Here is an 18,255-nt window from a genome sequence, read left to right as displayed (position 1 = left end):
TTAGCACTTTTATGGAACTTGTGGTCAATATAATTCACAATCAGGCATGTCAAAAGTGATCCAATTATTATTTTTATTTCTGAAAAAGAAAAAGATATTTCCAAAATTGATTGCAGCTTCAGTGGCCATCACCTTCACTTTCTTGCACTGTTTTAATGACAAAAACAAATCATTTAACATTCACCATGTTTCATTCTTTGCTTTATTGAAGATTCGGAATTTATAACAATTTCTTAGTAATGTAAGAAAACTTAGGACACCTCTATGGGACAAATGACATTTGTGACGCACCCTATGAGTTGTGGTGAAAATGCTTTAAAATACACGCTAGCATACATGTAATAGAGATATCCTCAAAGTTTTATCATCATTAGACAAATGATGAATGACTTTTGGACAGTTAGTCGTTAAGTCCTGCCCGTGCCCAATTTCATCCAATTATTATACACTACATTGTACATTATTAATGAGAAAAAAATATACAAAAATTGTCTGACACAAATATATATTAATTTACCTGTATGTGTATTATTGTGATTGTAGTGGTGTAGCTGCATAAAACAAGATATTAGGACGCCAGTATGAGGCAATGCAGTTGTACATGCATTGCTGCAAACCACAATAATAAACCCACGCATAAATGAATACAGCTCTTGTAAAAAGTTGGTGCAAGCGTACCTAAAGTTGTTGTTGGTGTTATTTAGTTCACTTTAGTTCACATGACGTCTGCAGTAGCTTCCAGTCTGTCTGAAGCCGGTGTCTCAGGCTCTCCAGCACCTCCACGTCCTCAGTTAGTGGAGCAGGAAGTCGCCCCAGAGAGGATGCAGGGCTCCCAGAGAGGGAGGATGCTGTCAGACCCACCAGGGCCTCCTCACCTTCCTGATATGGAAGCACAAGAGAGGAGTAGGAAAGGTAGTAGTTTCATGTTTTATGTGGCTGCACGGGATTATAATAGGATGTGTTTCTAATATTTTGTATCTTATTCATTTACACAAGGGGACAAGTATTAGGAACAGTTCTCAGTTTGATGCAGTGCATTTCTACACAATTTTACCAAATACTATCATGTTTTTAATGGAACTGCAATTTACCAACTTCACCACTAGGGTGTGTACTACATTAGTACTGTATATTGCATTCTCACCTGTAGCAGTACAAGCACATGACCCTGAGCCAGGCCTTGCATGAGGCCAACTAGCTGCTGCCACGCACTCTCGCCCATGCCGCTACCTGACCTCCGGGCCAGCAGGACCAGACCGGGGTCGTACTCGTAGCCGAGAGGCAAGAGGAGGCTGAAGGCAGCCTGCATGAAGCTCTTCTTGAGGCGCACTGGTATGTAATATCTGCATCTGTGCTTCTCTGGCGCCTCCTTGCTGAAGTGCACTGTAAGTGTTTTCCTAAAAGTGGACCTTGTCTCATCATTTCACTCAGTTTGATTACTTTATTCGATGAGTCATGATGAACGATATTCACCCGCCCCCTGGTAGCTCACTCAGGACCCCAGTGTCTCCAACACATACAGCCAAAACTCTGTACAAAAGATGATTTAGTCACAATTCATCGTATTTAAAAAAAAAAGTTAGATCCTCATGTTTGTACCTTTGTTTAAGAGCAGTCGCATGCCTGATGAGAGGCGCCATCACCATGGAGACATCACTCACCAAGGCCAAGCCGTTACGAATCTGGGAGGCAATAAAATGTAAGGAAAAATGCAGGTCACACAGAAGCAAATACAAAAAGGGTACTGACCTCAGAAATATCATCACACATAGGCAGTAGGTGTAGACTGCTAACATGTGGCTGGCTAACGTCTTTGTACACTTAATTAGGTATATCTGAGTTTTAAGATGTGTCTGTGCAGTTCATCTAAGTGTATAATAGCGGTCACAGCTTGACACTAGAACTATTAATTCACCCCCCCCCCCCCCCCCATCGGTGATTTGTATACGCAGATGGCCAACAAATTACAAATAAATACAAAAAAATATTAAATACAATATAAAAATACCTTTACAACAACAAAAATGATACCAAAACCTCACAACCACACAAAACTCTTTGTGGTTCTGCAATTACAAATCAATCACAAACGAATGCATCTTGTTTTGCAAATAAGAAACATACCAATCAAACAAATACATACATAAAACACGTTTTGTGTGTTTGTGAGATTTTGGCATGATTTTTACTCTGTAAAATTTATCCAAAATTATTTTGGCCCCCCCAGCATTTGCCTGTATTTCCTAATGGGCCAGCCGGCTCTGTGTATTTAGATTTTTTTTTCCTGATTGTACCTCATTCTTCTCCATTCTCCCAACAAGTGTGGTGAGACTGGATAATTTAGAGACAGCGTCACCGTCAAAGCATTCTCTGAATGGTGAGAGAGAGAGAAAAAAAAAAGCATCATTCATCAATTACACTCAACTCAATGAAACAAAAACAGGCTCATACTCTGAATCGGGATCCCAGGGTAAGCTGCAGCATCTGTCGGGACAAGCCACGCCCTCGGGGAGCACTGCTGCGGTGCGCAAGGGAGGTGGGACATGTACGGAAGGCTCAGGCCAGGCTAAGTCAGGTTTGCTAACGGTGGCTTCTCCACCCTCCAGCTTTTCTTCCAGCTTTGTGCGCTTTGTGCTGACGTCTGCGGGGGGCTTTTCAGCTGAAGGTGGGTGAATAACACAAAAAAAAATAATTCCCTTCTCTCTTTCCTCATTTGCTGCATTCAGTAGGTGAGTTTCATTCAAAAAAGTGTGTGGTGTCCTAATTATAATTTGTGGTAATTAAAGTGATACCTGCATGTTTAAGGCAGGACCAGTACTTCCGATGAGCTGAGCGCACGCTGTGGATGGACTCAAGTGCACTGAAATAGAAGCAGCTTGAGTACATTGCGTACAACAAACAAATATTTGAATCGCAGTATGATAGAACCTTTTACAAGGTCCTGGGAGGTTTGCAGGCTGGGGCGCAGGATCTCCAAGCAGAGTTTGAACAGTGAGACACACAGACTGGCTGAGAGAAGTCAGGTTGTATCCTCCCTAAATAAAATAAATGACGTTTTCTATTACAGTGTACATATGGTAAATGAACATGTCACATCTATTGTCTGACCTCCAAAACTACACACAATTTCCCTCCAGCCAGGTTCATCAGCAGGTGCGTGAGGTGAGCAAAAATGTCTGGGGTGGCACACATTTCACCCTGAAAAAATATTCAAGATACAGTAAGGAATGGTTGCGGTAAATCCAAACAAACCGCAAGAACGTGCTAAATAAGACAAGCCAGTGAATGAACTGTATTCCGTCATTTTTTGCGGTTAATTAGTTCAAGACATGATAAGTGAATTTCCACTAAGTAGGATTCCTGATTTATAAAATTGAATATTTTTGTAGTTAAAAACCTTCACAACCCTCTAAATACGTTTTCTAACATTATAAGAGCCCACTAGACATACTGTAGTATGTATGTATGTAGTAGAAGGATGCTGAGTTTTGAACTGCCAGGCAGGAGGCCTAGAGGAAGACCAAAGAGGAGGTTTATGGATGTAGTGAAAGAGGATATGAAGGTAGTTGGTGTGAGAGAAGAGGATGCAGAAGACAGGGTTAGATGGAGGCAATTGATTCGCTGTGGCGACCCCTGAAGGGAAAAGCCGAAAGGAAAAGAAAAGACATACTGTAGTACACCAATAGTCACCTTAACAATCTTATATTACTCACCATAGTAGACATATTAAGAGAAAACAAGACATATAAGGCATGACATAGACTCACACATGTTAGCATTGGGAGAGTTCCTTGTCGTTCTTTTTTTTACTTCCGGGTTCTGTATAATACTTCCTGTGGTGGGTAAAGTCTCATCAGTGTAAAATTAGTGACACCTAGTGATCAGTGTAGAATACTACATATCATCACAATGCCTTTGAATGCGTGTTCTGAATGCCTTATACAGTATTTGTATTTTAGTTAATTTTGCCATTTTAATGCCTGAAAATGCTTAATTTATGGCATAAAATTTGCTTAAATATATATATTTTTACTCATAATTGGCCGTAGTCAACAACAAAACAGAGATGATTTATTAATTAATATATTTTTGAAAAACCATGATAGAGTGAGGCAGTGAAATTCAAAGGTACAATAAATGCCTGGAAATGAACATGGCTTGATTATTTCGGCAGCAAAAACTAGCACTAATACAACATGCAAGGTGTCCTGGCTGGTCTGCCAGCATTCTAGACCACTACAGTATGTGGTCCACATGGCAAAGACAGGGACGCTACTCTGCGTATTTGAAGCAATGTGAGATTTTTTCTTAAGGTGACAACACATTGCATGTAAATAATAATATTAATAATTAGCACAAATAAAAAGGTTCTATGATGCATCATTCAGTACCTCAGGGTCGCCGATGGCGGAGTCAAAGCCTGCGCACACCAACACCAGGTCTGGACAAAACTGTGCCAGGAATTTCCGTTCAGAGTTCAGTTAATGAGTTACCTGACATCTGTTACTATTTAACGTGAATCGTTTGTCTCACCTCATAGGCGACTGGCAGGAGAACGTGACAGAAGACGGCAAGATAGTCACTGTTCTGCATTCCAGTCTGGAAAGACAATAAGAAAGTCCATCAAGGCATTGAACAGAAGCTGCGTTCCCAGGAGACATACTTGAATGGTCATTGTACACCAGTCTGTTGGTTCTTAATCAAGAATATCTGTTGTAAATACTGTACAGCATATACACAGACTGGTGGATGGAGTTAGGTTCCCTGGCCAGGCATAGTTAACATGTCAAAGTAAAATGTGCTGCTAGACTATTTTAAAGAAGAAAATATGTTTCTTCTTCTTATGAATATTGTACTAGCTTATATATCTACACATGTAATAGCTTATATATCTCTGTGAATCACCACCTTATTGTGGTGGAGGGGTTTGAGTGCCCGAGTGTTCCTAGGAGTTATGTTGCCCGGTGCTTATATGCCCATGGTAGGATGTCCCAAGCCAAACGGGTCCTAGGTGACGCAGGCCAGACAAAGAGGGATTCAGAAGATCCTATGAACAAATTCAAGAGGACGGATCGTACCTCACCAGGACATGGGATACTGGGGCCTCAGCCTCAGACTCTAGGGCCTAGAGCCAGGCCCGGGGGAAAGGCTCGCAGTCGAGCGCCTGGTGGTCGCGCCTTCACCCGTGGGGCCCGGCAAGGCCTAGCCTAAAGAAGCCACACGGGATCTATCCCCCGTAGACCCACCACCTGCGGGGGCAAGCACAAGGGCCCGGTGCTATGTGTTTTGGGTGGTGTGTCAAGGGCGGGCGCCTAGGTAACTGGTCTTCGTTGGCCAAATCTGGTTCTTGAGACATGGAATGTCACTTCTCTGGTGGACAAGAAGCCCGAACTTGTGCGAGAGGTTGAGACATTCCGACTAGACTTAGTCGGACTCACCTCGACCCACAGTTTGAGTTCTGGAACCAACTAGGGGCTGGACCTTGTTCTGCTCTGGAGTTGCTGCAGGGGAGATGCGGCTGTGGGCTTATTAATAGCCCCCCGGTTCGGTGCCTCTGTGTTGGAGTCATCTCCAGTGGATGAGAGGGTCATTTGCCTACGCCTTCAGCTTGGGGAAAGGATCCTGACTGTCGTTTGTGCGTACGCGCCAAACGACAGTTCAGAGTAACCCAACCTTCTTGGAGTCCATCAGAAGGGTGCTGGAGAGCAACCCAGCTGGTGACTCCGTAGCTGTACTGGGAGACTTCAATGTCCATGTTGGGAATGACAGTGTGACCTGGAGGTGCGTGATTGGGAGGAATGACCTCCCTGATCTGAACCCGTGCGTTGTGATGTTATTGGACTTCTGTGCGAACCACAGTTTGTCCATAACGAACGCTATGTTCTAACATACTGTAAGGATGTCCACAAGTGCACTTGGCACTAGGTCACCCTCGGCCGCAGGTCAATGATCGACTTTGCAGTCGCATCATTAGACCTGCGTCCGCATGTTCTGGACATGCAGGTGAAGAGAAGGGCTGAACTGTCAACTGTTCACCGCCTGGTGATGAGTTGGATTAGATGACGGGGGAGGATGCCGGACAGACCCGAGAGACCCAAACATGTTGTGAGGGTGTGCTGGGAACGTCTGGCAGAGTCTCCTGTTCGTCGAGTCTTCATCTCTCACAGAGATTTGCCTGCATCCCGGGTGAGGACGAGGATATCGAGTCTGAATGCGCTGTTTTCCATGCCTCCATTCCTGAGGCAGCCGATTGGAGCAGCAGGTGGAAAAACTGTCGGTGACAGTCGTGGTGACAGGCTGAAGAAGTAGCTGGCCTGGGAACGCCTTGGTGTCCTCCCGGTGGAACTGGAAGAGGTGCCTGGGGACCGGGAAGTCTGGATTTCCCTACTGAGACTGCTGCCTCTGCAACCCGGACGCGGATAAGCAGAAGAAAATGGATGGATCTACACAGGCTGGTGAAAGTAAATTAAGTGAGGCTCACCAAGCACGTAAAGTTAGCAGTCTTCAGCAAAATTTGAAGCTGGACATTTCTGAATTAGAAAACTAATAAGGTTTGCTATAAATATTGTAAGAGCCGCATGGTAGCCTAGTGGCTAGCATGTTGGCCACACAGTCAGGAGATCGGAAAGACCTGGGTGTGAATCTCGTTTTTCTCCGGGTACTCCGGTTTCCTCCCACATTCCAAAAAGGAGGTTAATTAATCAAAATATGTTAATTGGCAACTCTAAATTGTCCACAGGTATGAATGTGAGTGTGAATGGTTGTTTGTCTATATGTGCCCGATCAGTCCAGGGTGTACCCCGCCTCTCGCCCAAAGTCAGCTGGGATAGGCTCCAGCATACCCGCGACCCTAGTGCTCTATTTGCTCTATTTTTCGAATTTTAGCTGTTTTTTTGTTTAATTTTATTTCTACAAAAACAAATCACATTTATTATTGGCCCGTGCAGTTTTAACAATCCTATTGCATACCTCCATAATCTTGCGCAACGCCTGGGCGAGCAGGAAGAGCAGGTCGGCGCTCTGGGCACCTGCATGACCAACATGGCCGAGAGACAAGACGCTTGGTTGGAAGCCCTCGAGGCCCAGATCCACACCCACCTATCGGCACAGCGCCACCTTCACACCTCTTCCAGCTACCGAAGCAACTCCGATGCTCCCAGACCTTCCCGCAGCGGCTGAGGCCGGCCCGCCTGCCCTTGCTCTCAAGGCCTGAGCGTTTTTCGGGCTACACTGGAGATGTGCACTCCTTATCACAGTGCGATCTGCACTTTGAGCTTCAAGCGGGGGCCTTCCGCTCTGAACGAGCCCGGGTTGCTTTCGTCGCCCTGTCTGGGCGAGCAGCTGCCTGGGCTACAGCCAATCCACCATTTGCTCTTCCTACGCCGCCTCTCCAGGACCCTAAACATGTTTTCAAAAGGACACTCCCAGGCCGAGAGGCTTCGCGTGCTCTATTTTGACTCCACCCAGGGCGGCGCAGCATACGGTATGTGACTACGCTATAGAGTTCGATGCTCTCGCAGCCTAAATGGAGCCCCTCAGCGCTCCTGGATGCGTTCTTCTCCGGACTGTCAGATGCCATCAAAGACCACATGATTCCATCTGAGTCCACCTCGGGCCTCGACGACCTCATCTCTCTGGCTGTCCGAATTAATAAGTGCCTGGTTCCAGGACTTTGTTCCGACATACTGCGCTGGGCACATGAGTTGAAGTTGGCGTGCCACTCACGAGTATCCCGCACTATGTTCCTCCTCTCGCAGTGGTTCTGGTGGCCCTCACTTAGTCCGGACACCAAGGAGCTTGTGGCAGCCTGCTCCATCTGTGCCCGGAGTAAGCCATCCCATCAGGCTCCAGCTGGACTCCTTCGCCTGCTGCCCATTCCCCCCCATCCTTGGTCCCATGTGGGTCTGGATTTTGTTACAGGCCTTTCATCATCCAAAGGCAACACTGTCATCTCCAAGTTCCCCTCAGCCCTCGAGACAGCAGACCTGCTTTTTCTTCACGTGTTCCGGGTCCATGGCATCCCCCTCGATTTTGTCTTGGACATGGGGCCACAGTTCTCCTCTGCCATGTGGAAGGCTTTCTGCAAGGCGTTGGGGGCGTGGCCCAGCTTGTCGTTTGGTTATCACCCTCAGAGGAATGGCCAGACGGAAGGGGCCAACCAGGACTTGGAGGCTGCCATCCACTGCTTGTGCCATCAGCAACCTGCCTCTTGGGCTCCAACCTACCCTGGATAGAGTATGCACGTAAGACCCTCATTAGCTCTGCCACCGGCCTTTCTCCTTTTCATGGGGCCTATGGGTATCAGCCTCCGGCCTTCCCCTCTTTGGAATCTAAGTTGGCAGTCCCCTCGGTGTCCTACACCGCTCGCCTGGCATGGCGCAACACCAGGGCAGCTTTGGCGCGGACTTCGGAGCAGAACCAACGCCTGGCCAACTGCCATCGCACTGCGGCTCCGGATTATAAGCCTAGACAGAGGGTGTGGCAATCCTCCCGGGATCTGCCTCTCCACACGGATTCCAGAAAGGTACAACCCAGGTACATTGGCCCGTACCCTATTGATTGCATCATTAATTCCTCCTCTGTTTTGCTTCGCCTACCGGATTCCATCAGGATTCACCCGCCGTTCCACATCTCCCTCCTTAAGCCCGTCACCTCCAGCGACCTGAGGCCTCCCCCTCCTCTCAGGCTTGTCGATGGCCATCCAGCATTTTTGGTCAAGGCCATTTTAGGCGTGAGAGGAAGGGGCAGGGGTTTCCGGTACCTGGTGGACTGGGAGGGGTACGGCCCAGAGGACCGCTCCTGGGTCTCTCGCTCCCTTATTGTAGACCCCACTCTCTTGACGGACTTTTACAGTTGTTTCCCGGAGAAGCCAGGTAGGCCGTCAGGCGGTGCCCATTTGTGGGGGGTGATACTGTCACGCTCACATTTCCTTGTTCTGTTTTCCTGCCTTCTCCTTGTGTTTTTCTTTTTTCTTAGATCCCTTACTCCCGGCTGGAGGCAGAGCTGCTGGGCGCATCTGACTCCTATCGCCATCTGTCTATTTATGCCTAGTGCTGCCAGCTGTGAGATGCCAGATTATGGCACCTACTCACCCACGAACTCTAGTGCGTCTCTTTAGCTGTACCTAATTTATCTTTTCGTATTGTGCCTCCAGCAGCTACCTGTCCCGCCAGGACTACCTTTTAGTTTTTTCATCGTGTAACCTTCTTCGCCATCGCCTTTTGTTAGCTTTTGTGGATCATTAAAGACTTTGACTACCTGCACGGCCTCTCGCCTCTGCATCTGGGGTCCGGACACACTGCAAAACGTAACACCTACAACATAGACCGCAAAGTCAGTGGTGGGAAGCTCCCTGACCACGCCGGGCTAGAATGTTTTGAGCCAAGTTTGGTGTCAGACAGTTCTGAAGTACAAAATAAAGCAAGTTATAAATGTAGAATTATTGTATAAACCTACAACACAGTCTAGAAAGTGAATGGAGTGAGGTTCCCAACAGGCAAAGTTAGCATGGCTATCACAAAATGTGGTGCAGGACATTTTTGAACCAGAAAACACTATTTTTTATGAATACAACGTATGAATATAATGTATAATGAGAATGTATACACCAGCGACTGGAAAGTGAATGCAGTGAGGTTCCCAAAAGGCAGATTTAGCTTGTCTATAAAAAATTGTGGTGCAGGATAATTTTGAAACAGAAAATAATACATTTTCATATGAATACACTGCAATATTGTACATAGCAACAGCTGGAAAGTCAATGGAGTGAGGTTCCCATACCAGGCATAGTTAGCATGTCGCAAGCAAAAAAAAGCACATTCAACTTGAGGTTTGTTATAAATACAGCAATAATGTATGTACCTACAACACCGATTGATGAAACGTTAATGGAGTGAGGTTCGAAGTTAGCATGTCTATAGTAACATTGTAACTAGCAAGTGTTAAAAAAATCCACCCATCCATCTATTTTGTATGCCACTGTTCCTCACTAGGGTTGCAGGGATATGTTGGAGCCTATCCCAGCTGACTTTGGGCGATAGGCGGGGTACAACCTGGACTGGTCACCAGCCAATCGCAGGGCACATATAGACAAACAACCAATCACACATTCATACCTTTGAGCAATTTAGAGTTGTGTTAAAAAATTATCGTAAATATTGCAATTTGCATATAATACAGTCTGGGGTGAATGGAGTGAGGTTCCATAGGTTGGTAAGTTAGCATCCCTGCAAATTTGGTACCTGTAGAGTGTGTTTGCAGCTGCTTGAAATCTATTTTTTGTGATAATTAGTCATTTATTTAATGATTAAAAACGAGTCACTGTCACTGACCTTGTTCCATGGCACATTTATGTTGAACCCAGCACCTTTGTCCTTGCCAACACAGTCATAGTCTGATTCTCTAAGGTTAGGCCAGTATTTCTGGTGCTCATAGCGATGCCAAGAGAAGTAAAGAACACTGGAGAAAGAGGGTAAATATACATTACATTACAGCGTATAAAACAATAAAATAAAACTAATTTGGTTAGTTTGTACGTACATACCTTGGATCATCCTCAAAGGCATACTGTACTCCTTGACCGTGATGTATGTCCCAGTCAACTATTAGCACCCTGCAAATACACAAAGCTGTAATAAGTAAAAAAATATATAACTAAAAAAACACTCCTCGTTAACAAGCCACATTACCTCTGAACTCTGTATTTTTGCTGAGCATATTTGGCTGCTATGGCCACATTGTTGAACACGCAGAATCCATTGGCAGCACTGCGCATGCTGTGATGTCCCGGGGGTCTATTGACAAGCAGAGACATGTGGTACTCTGAGTCACTGATTTTCTACGGTACAATTACACATACAACGATTGCCTTACCTGATCAGAGCCATGCCATTTCTCACTTTCCCAGTCATAACGCCATCTACCAGTTGCAGTGCGGCTCCCACGGCCAGTTTGGCACAGTGATAGATGTTCTAGAGCACAATGTGAGAAAAAAACTTGCTCACCTGTCTGGAAGAAGACCACAGGAGCTCTTGATGAGAAAGTAATACCACTAACTGGGTGAAAGTAGACGTCCCCATATTGCAAGGTGAAGTCCTTCTGTGAGGGTTTGTATGACAGTTGTCTGGATCCCAGTATGCAGAGGCGTACACGAGTTATGAGAGAAAGAGTCTTTAATACTGGTGTAAGCAGCTCAGGAACAAAAAACTACGATGCCACGGAAAAGAAAAGGGCATCGCGGAAAAATGGAACAAGATATACTGTAACTGAAAAATATACCAAAGCTGGTCAGGCGGAGCTACCACAAAGCCGTGAGGAAAAACCAGGCGGGACTGGATGGCCGACGGCAGCAGCACGGATCTTGGCTTGGAGGTTCTGCCACGAGGAATCACCGAGTGCCATCCAGTCGCCACAGGTGAGCTTAAAAAAGGAGTGACCGACAATGAGGCACAGCTGTGCCTGTTCTGTAGCTCCGCCCAACTAGAGATCACCTGGGTCTGTGTGATGACACAAAAGCAGAAAATGAACAAGTGAAAGGAAATAAGCCACAAATAATAACCTGTACCCAAAATGTAAAACTAGTGTCTACGCCAGGCGTGACAGTATTCCCCCCCCTCATTCAATGGACGCCCCCTGGTGGACCACCTGGTTTGTCTGGGAACCTACGGTAAAAATCAGAAATGAGGTTATTGTCGAGAATAAGCGGCCGGGATATCCATGAACGGTCTTCGGGACCATAACCCTCCCAGTCCACCAGAAACTGCACACCCCTGCCTCGTCTCCTGGCGTCCAGGATCTCCTTGACGGTGTAGGCAAGATGACCATCCACAAGCCGGGGAGGTGGGGGGGTCGCCAATGGGGGGCTCAGAGTACTGGAGACCACTGGCTTCAGACGGGAAACATGGTGGACCGGATGAATCTTGAGAGAAGGGGGAAGTTTTAGGCGAGCCGTCACCGGATTGATCATCCGCTCTACCTCATAGGGACCAATAAATCTGGGCGCTAGCTTCTTAGTCTCTCCTGCCAGGGAGACATCCCGAGATGACAGCCATACCTTCTGGCCGGGCTTGTAGGCGGGGGCTGGTTTGCGGTGGCGGTTGGCGAGCCTCTGATTACGCTTGGCCGTACGGGATAGAGCGGCCCTGGTACTGCGCCAGACGCGATGGGCACGGCGAAGGAATGCGGCCAGCGAGGGTACAGTGCAATCGGCCTCTTGGGAGGGAAAAATGGGGGGCTGAAAGCCGTGCACCACATGAAAGGGGGAAAGGCCTGTCGCAGAACAAATGAGGGTGTTGTGGGCGTACTCTACCCATGGGAGATACGTGGACCACGAAGAAGGACGCTGCTGGCACACACACCTCAGTGCTGCCCCCAAGTCCTGGTTGGCGCGCTCCGATTGTCCGTTGGATTGGGGATGGTAGCCAGATGATAAACTTGCAGATGCACCCAGAGACTTGCAAAAGGCTTTCCATGTGGCAGAGGAAAATTGAGGGCCCCTGTCCGACACCACGTCCTGAGGGATGCCGTGAAGGCGCACCACATGCTGAATGAGTAACTTGGCTGTCTCTATGGAGGAAGGGAGCTTGCGGAGGGGTATGAAGTGTGTGAACTTGGAAAATCTATCCACAATAGTGAGTATAACAGTGAATCCTCTTGAGGAGGGCAGACCGGTGACAAAATCCAAAGAGATGTGAGACCAAGGGCGAGACGGGATAGGGAGGGGGTGGAGCAGTCCTGCTGGCGCCTGATGGGACGACTTGCCTCGTGCACAGTTGTAGCAAGCCGCCACAAAGCTCTTGGTGTCCGCATGAAGGGTTGGCCACCAAAAACGTTGAGCGACAAGAAACGCTGTACGTCGGGCCCCTGGGTGACAAGCGATCTTAGAGCAATGAGCCCAGACCAGGACCTCTGAGCGAAGGGGTCTTGGGACAAAGAGGCGGCCAGGCGGACAACCACTTTGAGGAGGAGAATCCTTGGAGGCTTCTGCCACCCGTCTCTCGATCTCCCACCGCAGGGCACCCAGAATCCGAGACTGGGGGAGGATAGTCTCTGACTTCGGCTCTTCCACTGCCGGGGAATACATCCTGGATAATGCATCAGGTTTTCCATTGAGGGAACCAGGGCGGAACGTGATGCAAAAATCAAACCTCGTGAGGAAGAGGGCCCACCGCGCTTGGCGAGGGTTAAGGCGCTGGGCAGAACGGATGTAGGAGAGGTTACGATGGTCCGTGTAAATCACAAAGGGGTGAGCCGCCCCCTCCAGCCAATGTCTCCACTCTTGGAGAGCGAGTATGACTGCCAGAAGTTCTCGGTTGCCAATGTCATAATTCCTCTCTGCTGGTGAGAGGCGTCGAGAGAAAAAGGCACAGGGGTGCAGTTTCTGATCCGCTGTGGACCGCTGGGAGAGCACGGCCCCGACTCCGGTGTCAGATGCATCTACCTCAACAAAAAAGGGGAGAGTAGGGTTAGGATGAACAAGCACCGGAGCGGAAATAAAAAAATGTTTAAGGCGCCGAAAGGCTCGGTCTGCCTCCAGCGACCAACAAAAGGGAACTTTAGATGATGTGAGCTTATTCAGAGGTTCCGCCACCTTGCTGAAATCCCGTATAAAACGCCGGTAAAAATTGGCAAAACCCAGGAACCTCTGCAACAGCTTCCTTGATGTAGGAATGGGCCAGAGGGCCACAGCCTGGATCTTGGCTGGGTCAGGTCTGAGTTGCCCTTTTTCCACAATGAAACCCAAAAACGACACCGAAGACATGTGAAAAGTACACTTCTGGGGTTTAACGTACAACTTATTCTCTAGCAGTCTTTGAAGGACTATACTGACGTGCTGCCTGTGTTGTTGCGTGGAACGAGAAAAAATAAGGATGTCGTCTAAATAAACAAACACGAACCGGCCGATCATATCACGAAGAACGTCATTGATCAGGCACTGAAACACGGCAGGAGCATTAGTGAGACCGAAGGGCATGACGCAATACTCAAAATGCCCTAACGGTGTGTTGAAGGCAGTCTTCCATTCATCCCCTCTCCGTACCCGCACCAAATGATAGGCGTTGCGTAGGTCGAGCTTAGTAAATATGACCGCGTCATGAAGCGGCGTAAAAGCGGAATCGATGAGGGGCAGAGGATATTTATTACGGACCGTAATTTTATTGAGGGCGCGGAAATCTATACACGGACGTAGAGTACCGTCTTTCTTTTTAACGAAGAAGAACCCAGCTGCAAGCGGAGAGGAAGAAGGACGGATATGACCCGCAGCCAGGGAGGATGAGATATATTCCTCCAGTGCATGTTGTTCAGGTTGTGAAATATTGTACAAACGGGAGGAGGGGAGAGGAGATCCCGGCAACAAATCAATGGCGCAGTCGTATGGACGATGGGGGGGAAGAGAAAATGCTTTGATCTTGCAAAAAACCTCACTAATATGATGGTATTCTCTGGGTACAGATGACATATCGGGAGGAGTACAGGTGGAAGGTTTAACAGCACTGACAGGGGAAGAGGCAGCCCGGAGACAATGACTATGGCAAAAGGTGGACCAATTAGAAATTTTAAGAATAGACCAATCTATAGTAGGATTATGCCGCTGCAGCCAGGGCAACCCAAGCACCAACGGGGCTGAACGAGACGGAATAACAAAAAACTTAATTACCTCGTGGTGGTTACCCGCAAGCAGCAACGAGACCGCGTGTGTCTGGTGGGAAATACTCGCCAGGTGGCGCCCATCAAGAGAACGGACATTCTTAACATTATCCATCTTAGAAACTGGAATATTCATAGAATTAATCAGTCCACAATCAATAAAATTTTCATCAGCCCCCGAGTCAATAAGTGCCCGTACAGGACACGTTCCCCCCGGCCAAGAAAGAGTACCTTCTATTTGGAGACGTCCCACCATGGATGACGAAGCCGAGGCCTGAGTGAGAGGGAGGGGTCCTCCTCCCCGAGGCGTATCCCCAGTGGACGACGAACGACGTCTTGTGGGCCGGGCTGGGCAGGTTGCGATGTTGTGGCCCGCCTCCCCGCAGTAGAGGCATAGGTGCAACCTTCGGCGACGGCTCCTCTCCGCCGCCGACAGACGACTACCTCCGAGTTGCATGGGCACCACCCCCTCGGCGTCTTCTAGTGGCGTCCCGGCGCTGGAGGGTGGAAGCAGCGGGTTCGAACGAAGACCAAGCTGTGGAGCCGAATCAAGCCGGGGTGGTGGAAGAGGCTCCGCCTTCCGCTGTGCGCTGCGCTCCCGCAGGCGGTTGTCGAGGCGGATGGAGAGTGAGATGAGATCCTCCAAGGAGCGGGTCTCATCCCGAGCGGCCAATTCATCCTGGAGGCGAGCGTTGAGACTGGCCAGGTAGACACACCGCAGAGCCTTCTCATTCCAGCCGCTTTCTGCTGCCAAGATCCGGAAGGAGATTGAGTGATCCGCCACGGACGCGGCGCCTTGACGTATGGTAAGGAGGCGGCCGCCAGCCTCGCGTTCCCTTACGGGGTGATCAAACACACTCCGGAATTCTGCCGTGAAGAGAGGTAAGCTGGAGCACAGTTCCGGTTTGCTTTCGCACATCGCCATGGCCCAACTGGCGGCACGACCGGAGAGCAAGCTGAGCATATATGCCACTTTAGAGGAGTCCGTGGCGTACGTGTGGGGCTGTTGGGCGAAGATCAAGGAGCACTGGTGTATGAAGAGCTGACACTGGCCAAAGTCGCCGCCATACCTTGCTGGGTGTGGAATGCTGGGCTCACGGAAAGCGAAATGGGAGGATACAGCAAGTGTATCGCTTGCTGCTGCGGGCTGCGTTGGTTCAGCAGCCGCTGTCTGCGGGGCTCCCGTGATACTTGCGTGCAGCTCGCGCACCAGCGTGGTCAAGTCACTCAACGTTTGCTCGTGGGCACTAATGCGCTGGCCATGAGCCCGAAGAGCCATCTGGACCTGACTCTCCTCTGCGGGATCCATACTTATTGACTCGGTGATTCTGTGAGGGTTTGTATGACAGTTGTCTGGATCCCAGTATGCAGAGGCGTACACGAGTTATGAGAGAAAGAGTCTTTAATACTGGTGTAAGCAGCTCAGGAACAAAAAACTACGATGCCACGGAAAAGAAAAGGGCATCGCGGAAAAATGGAACAAGATATACTGTAACTGAAAAATATACCAAAGCTGGTCAGGCGGAGCTACCACAAAGCCGTGAGGAAAAACCAGGCGGGACTGGATGGCCGACGGCAGCAGCACGGATCTTGGCTTGGAGGTTCTGCCACGAGGAATCACCGAGTGCCATCCAGTCGCCACAGGTGAGCTTAAAAAAGGAGTGACCGACAATGAGGCACAGCTGTGCCTGTTCTGTAGCTCCGCCCAACTAGAGATCACCTGGGTCTGTGTGATGACACAAAAGCAGAAAATGAACAAGTGAAAGGAAATAAGCCACAAATAATAACCTGTACCCAAAATGTAAAACTAGTGTCTACGCCAGGCGTGACACCTTCAGGTCTTCCAGCATCATGTAGGGGGTCTTCTTCACTGCCTCCAGGTACTCCTCACTATAGGGAGAGTATATGAAATTACTTTATTGTCATTATGCTGACATTTTGGCAGTACTCCATTGAATATGGAAACATTTAGGACATTGACCTACCTGTGAATCAGTAGAATATTATCATCTGTGGCCTCTCGGACAGGGATGGAAACACATCGAGAAGCCAGTCCTTTCCGGACCAATGCTTCATGACTCACTGTCAGACGTTCAGGTGTCTCAATCTCACAGGCTGGACTGGAAGCACATTTTTATTATTAAGTTTTCATTCAATTTGACATTATTAGTCAAGAGAATAGTAATAACAATCACTTTCTCCTCACATCTCTGCCCATAGTGTAATTTTTTTTCTCTATTGGGACAGTTTAATGCTTAATTTAAAAGGACCACATAACCATAATATATAATATAATAATGTGTGAATGGGAGTCCAGAAAGGCGCCTATAAATAAAATGTATATAATTATTGTATATATTTTGAGAACTGTTGTAACAATACCTTCTTAAATAAGTTCAGTAAAATAAAATCGTACCTGTAATTAATGATTGATCAAATATAAAGTATAAACATTTATTCAAAGCGGTTAGAAGATTTTATTACATTACATATTTATTATTTATTATATACATATTATATACATATTTACATTATATATTACATATTTATGTAAATGCATTTCAATAGAACACTTATTTTAACGGAACAAAATATATATATTTTTTTAAACGTGCGACAAACTAATAATGACATTATCTTCCTTATGTATGCAGTACGCTTATTATTAAATTACAACTGTTATAAATTTACATCCATTGCGCCGGTAGTTACAAGGCGGTACACCTGCTTAACTCGTCCGACTGACAATAAGAACAACCATCGCAGTTCCTTCCTCAAATAGCATTATAAACACAGTGTTATTTCTGCACAGTTACACCCAATTTCAAAAACAAGAACACACATACAAACGCTTTAAATATAGAAATGATAAACTGTGATAACATTTAACGACCGAAATTACAAATAGCTAAAGTGAGGTAAATCCGAATACCATCCATCCATCCATTTTCTATACCGCTTCTCCTCTTTAGGGTCGCGGGGGCATGCTGGAGCCTATATGGACTGGTCGCCAGCCAATCACAGTAAATCCGAATACATTATTTGTATATCATTGATGGAATGGCCGAAAGTTAGTGCAACGAAGCATTTGATGAACAACTACCCGGTTGTGGTCTTAACTAAATAGTCAATTTTCCTGTTTCCCTTACTTACTCAAACCAGAGCAGTTTGTAGCGAGTCATCTCTTCATCGTAAACTAAAGCTGTCCCCATCTTTGCTGTTATGTCTTCAGGTCCGTCGGGGGGAAAAGGCTGCGTTTAAACAATCGCGAGAGAAGTGGGGAGCCATGTTTAGCTATGAAGAATCACAGCGCCTTCCCCTGGACAGTACTGGTAATCGCCGTCTTTAGCTCGTGAACTTGAAACTAAAGGTACTAAAGGTACCTTCGAGTGGACAAATATAACAATGACAACAAAATGGTGGTCTAATAATTTCTCCCATGACTGTATATTATGTGTTTTTGTTTTTAATCATCAAAGACTGTAATTATTTGCTCACTGTGGGTACTCAAAGTCAATTCATTTTTTTTTCTCATACACAACTGGAGCTAGCTTAGCACAGTGGTGTTCAAAGTGCATCCCGGGGGCCATTTGCAGCCCGCTCCTGTTT

At 47.3% G+C, this 18,255-nt stretch overlaps 1 protein-coding gene across 7 annotated transcripts; it reads right to left on the bottom strand.

The window, feature by feature from the left end:
* Window positions 1-12: 12 nt before the first annotated feature.
* hdac10 (histone deacetylase 10) lies at window positions 13-17,950 on the bottom strand. Of its 7 annotated transcripts, XM_054775740.1 has the most exons (20): window positions 17,800-17,950; window positions 16,632-16,766; window positions 16,479-16,536; window positions 11,056-11,094; window positions 10,873-10,970; window positions 10,689-10,793; window positions 10,544-10,612; window positions 10,332-10,458; window positions 4,534-4,599; window positions 4,392-4,451; window positions 3,109-3,198; window positions 2,929-3,035; window positions 2,793-2,860; window positions 2,452-2,659; window positions 2,295-2,370; window positions 1,600-1,682; window positions 1,474-1,530; window positions 1,145-1,397; window positions 679-879; window positions 13-147 (listed from the first exon to the last, which is right to left on the bottom strand). In XM_054775740.1, exons 1-19 carry the CDS (start codon window positions 17,856-17,858, stop codon window positions 706-708), a joined length of 1,932 nt encoding a protein of 643 aa, XP_054631715.1. In that variant the 5' UTR covers window positions 17,859-17,950; the 3' UTR covers window positions 13-147; window positions 679-705. The 7 variants fall into 7 exon arrangements, 4 of the variants coding, with proteins under 4 accessions (XP_054631715.1, XP_054631717.1, XP_054631718.1 ...); XM_054775742.1 differs by lacking the exon at window positions 4,392-4,451; XM_054775741.1 differs by having other exon boundaries at window positions 134-879.
* Window positions 17,951-18,255: the final 305 nt, after the last annotated feature.

This window comes from Dunckerocampus dactyliophorus, chromosome 5 (genome assembly GCF_027744805.1).
Source record: "Dunckerocampus dactyliophorus isolate RoL2022-P2 chromosome 5, RoL_Ddac_1.1, whole genome shotgun sequence".
Classification (NCBI taxonomy): Eukaryota; Metazoa; Chordata; class Actinopteri; order Syngnathiformes; family Syngnathidae; genus Dunckerocampus; species Dunckerocampus dactyliophorus.
This window is presented reverse-complemented; position numbering and strand designations above follow the sequence as displayed.

Bases quoted from the DNA above. Each gene is read 5' to 3' on its own strand.
- hdac10 (XM_054775740.1), bottom strand. From the start codon at position 17,858: ATGGGGACAGCTTTAGTTTACGATGAAGAGATGACTCGCTACAAACTG. The intron at 10,459-10,543 runs GTATGTACGTAC...CTCTTTCTCCAG, and splicing joins GCCTTTGAGGATGATCCAAG to TGTTCTTTACTTCTCTTGGC. The intron at 4,452-4,533 runs GTGAGACAAACG...TTCCTGGCACAG, and splicing joins TCCTGCCAGTCGCCTATGAG to TTTTGTCCAGACCTGGTGTT.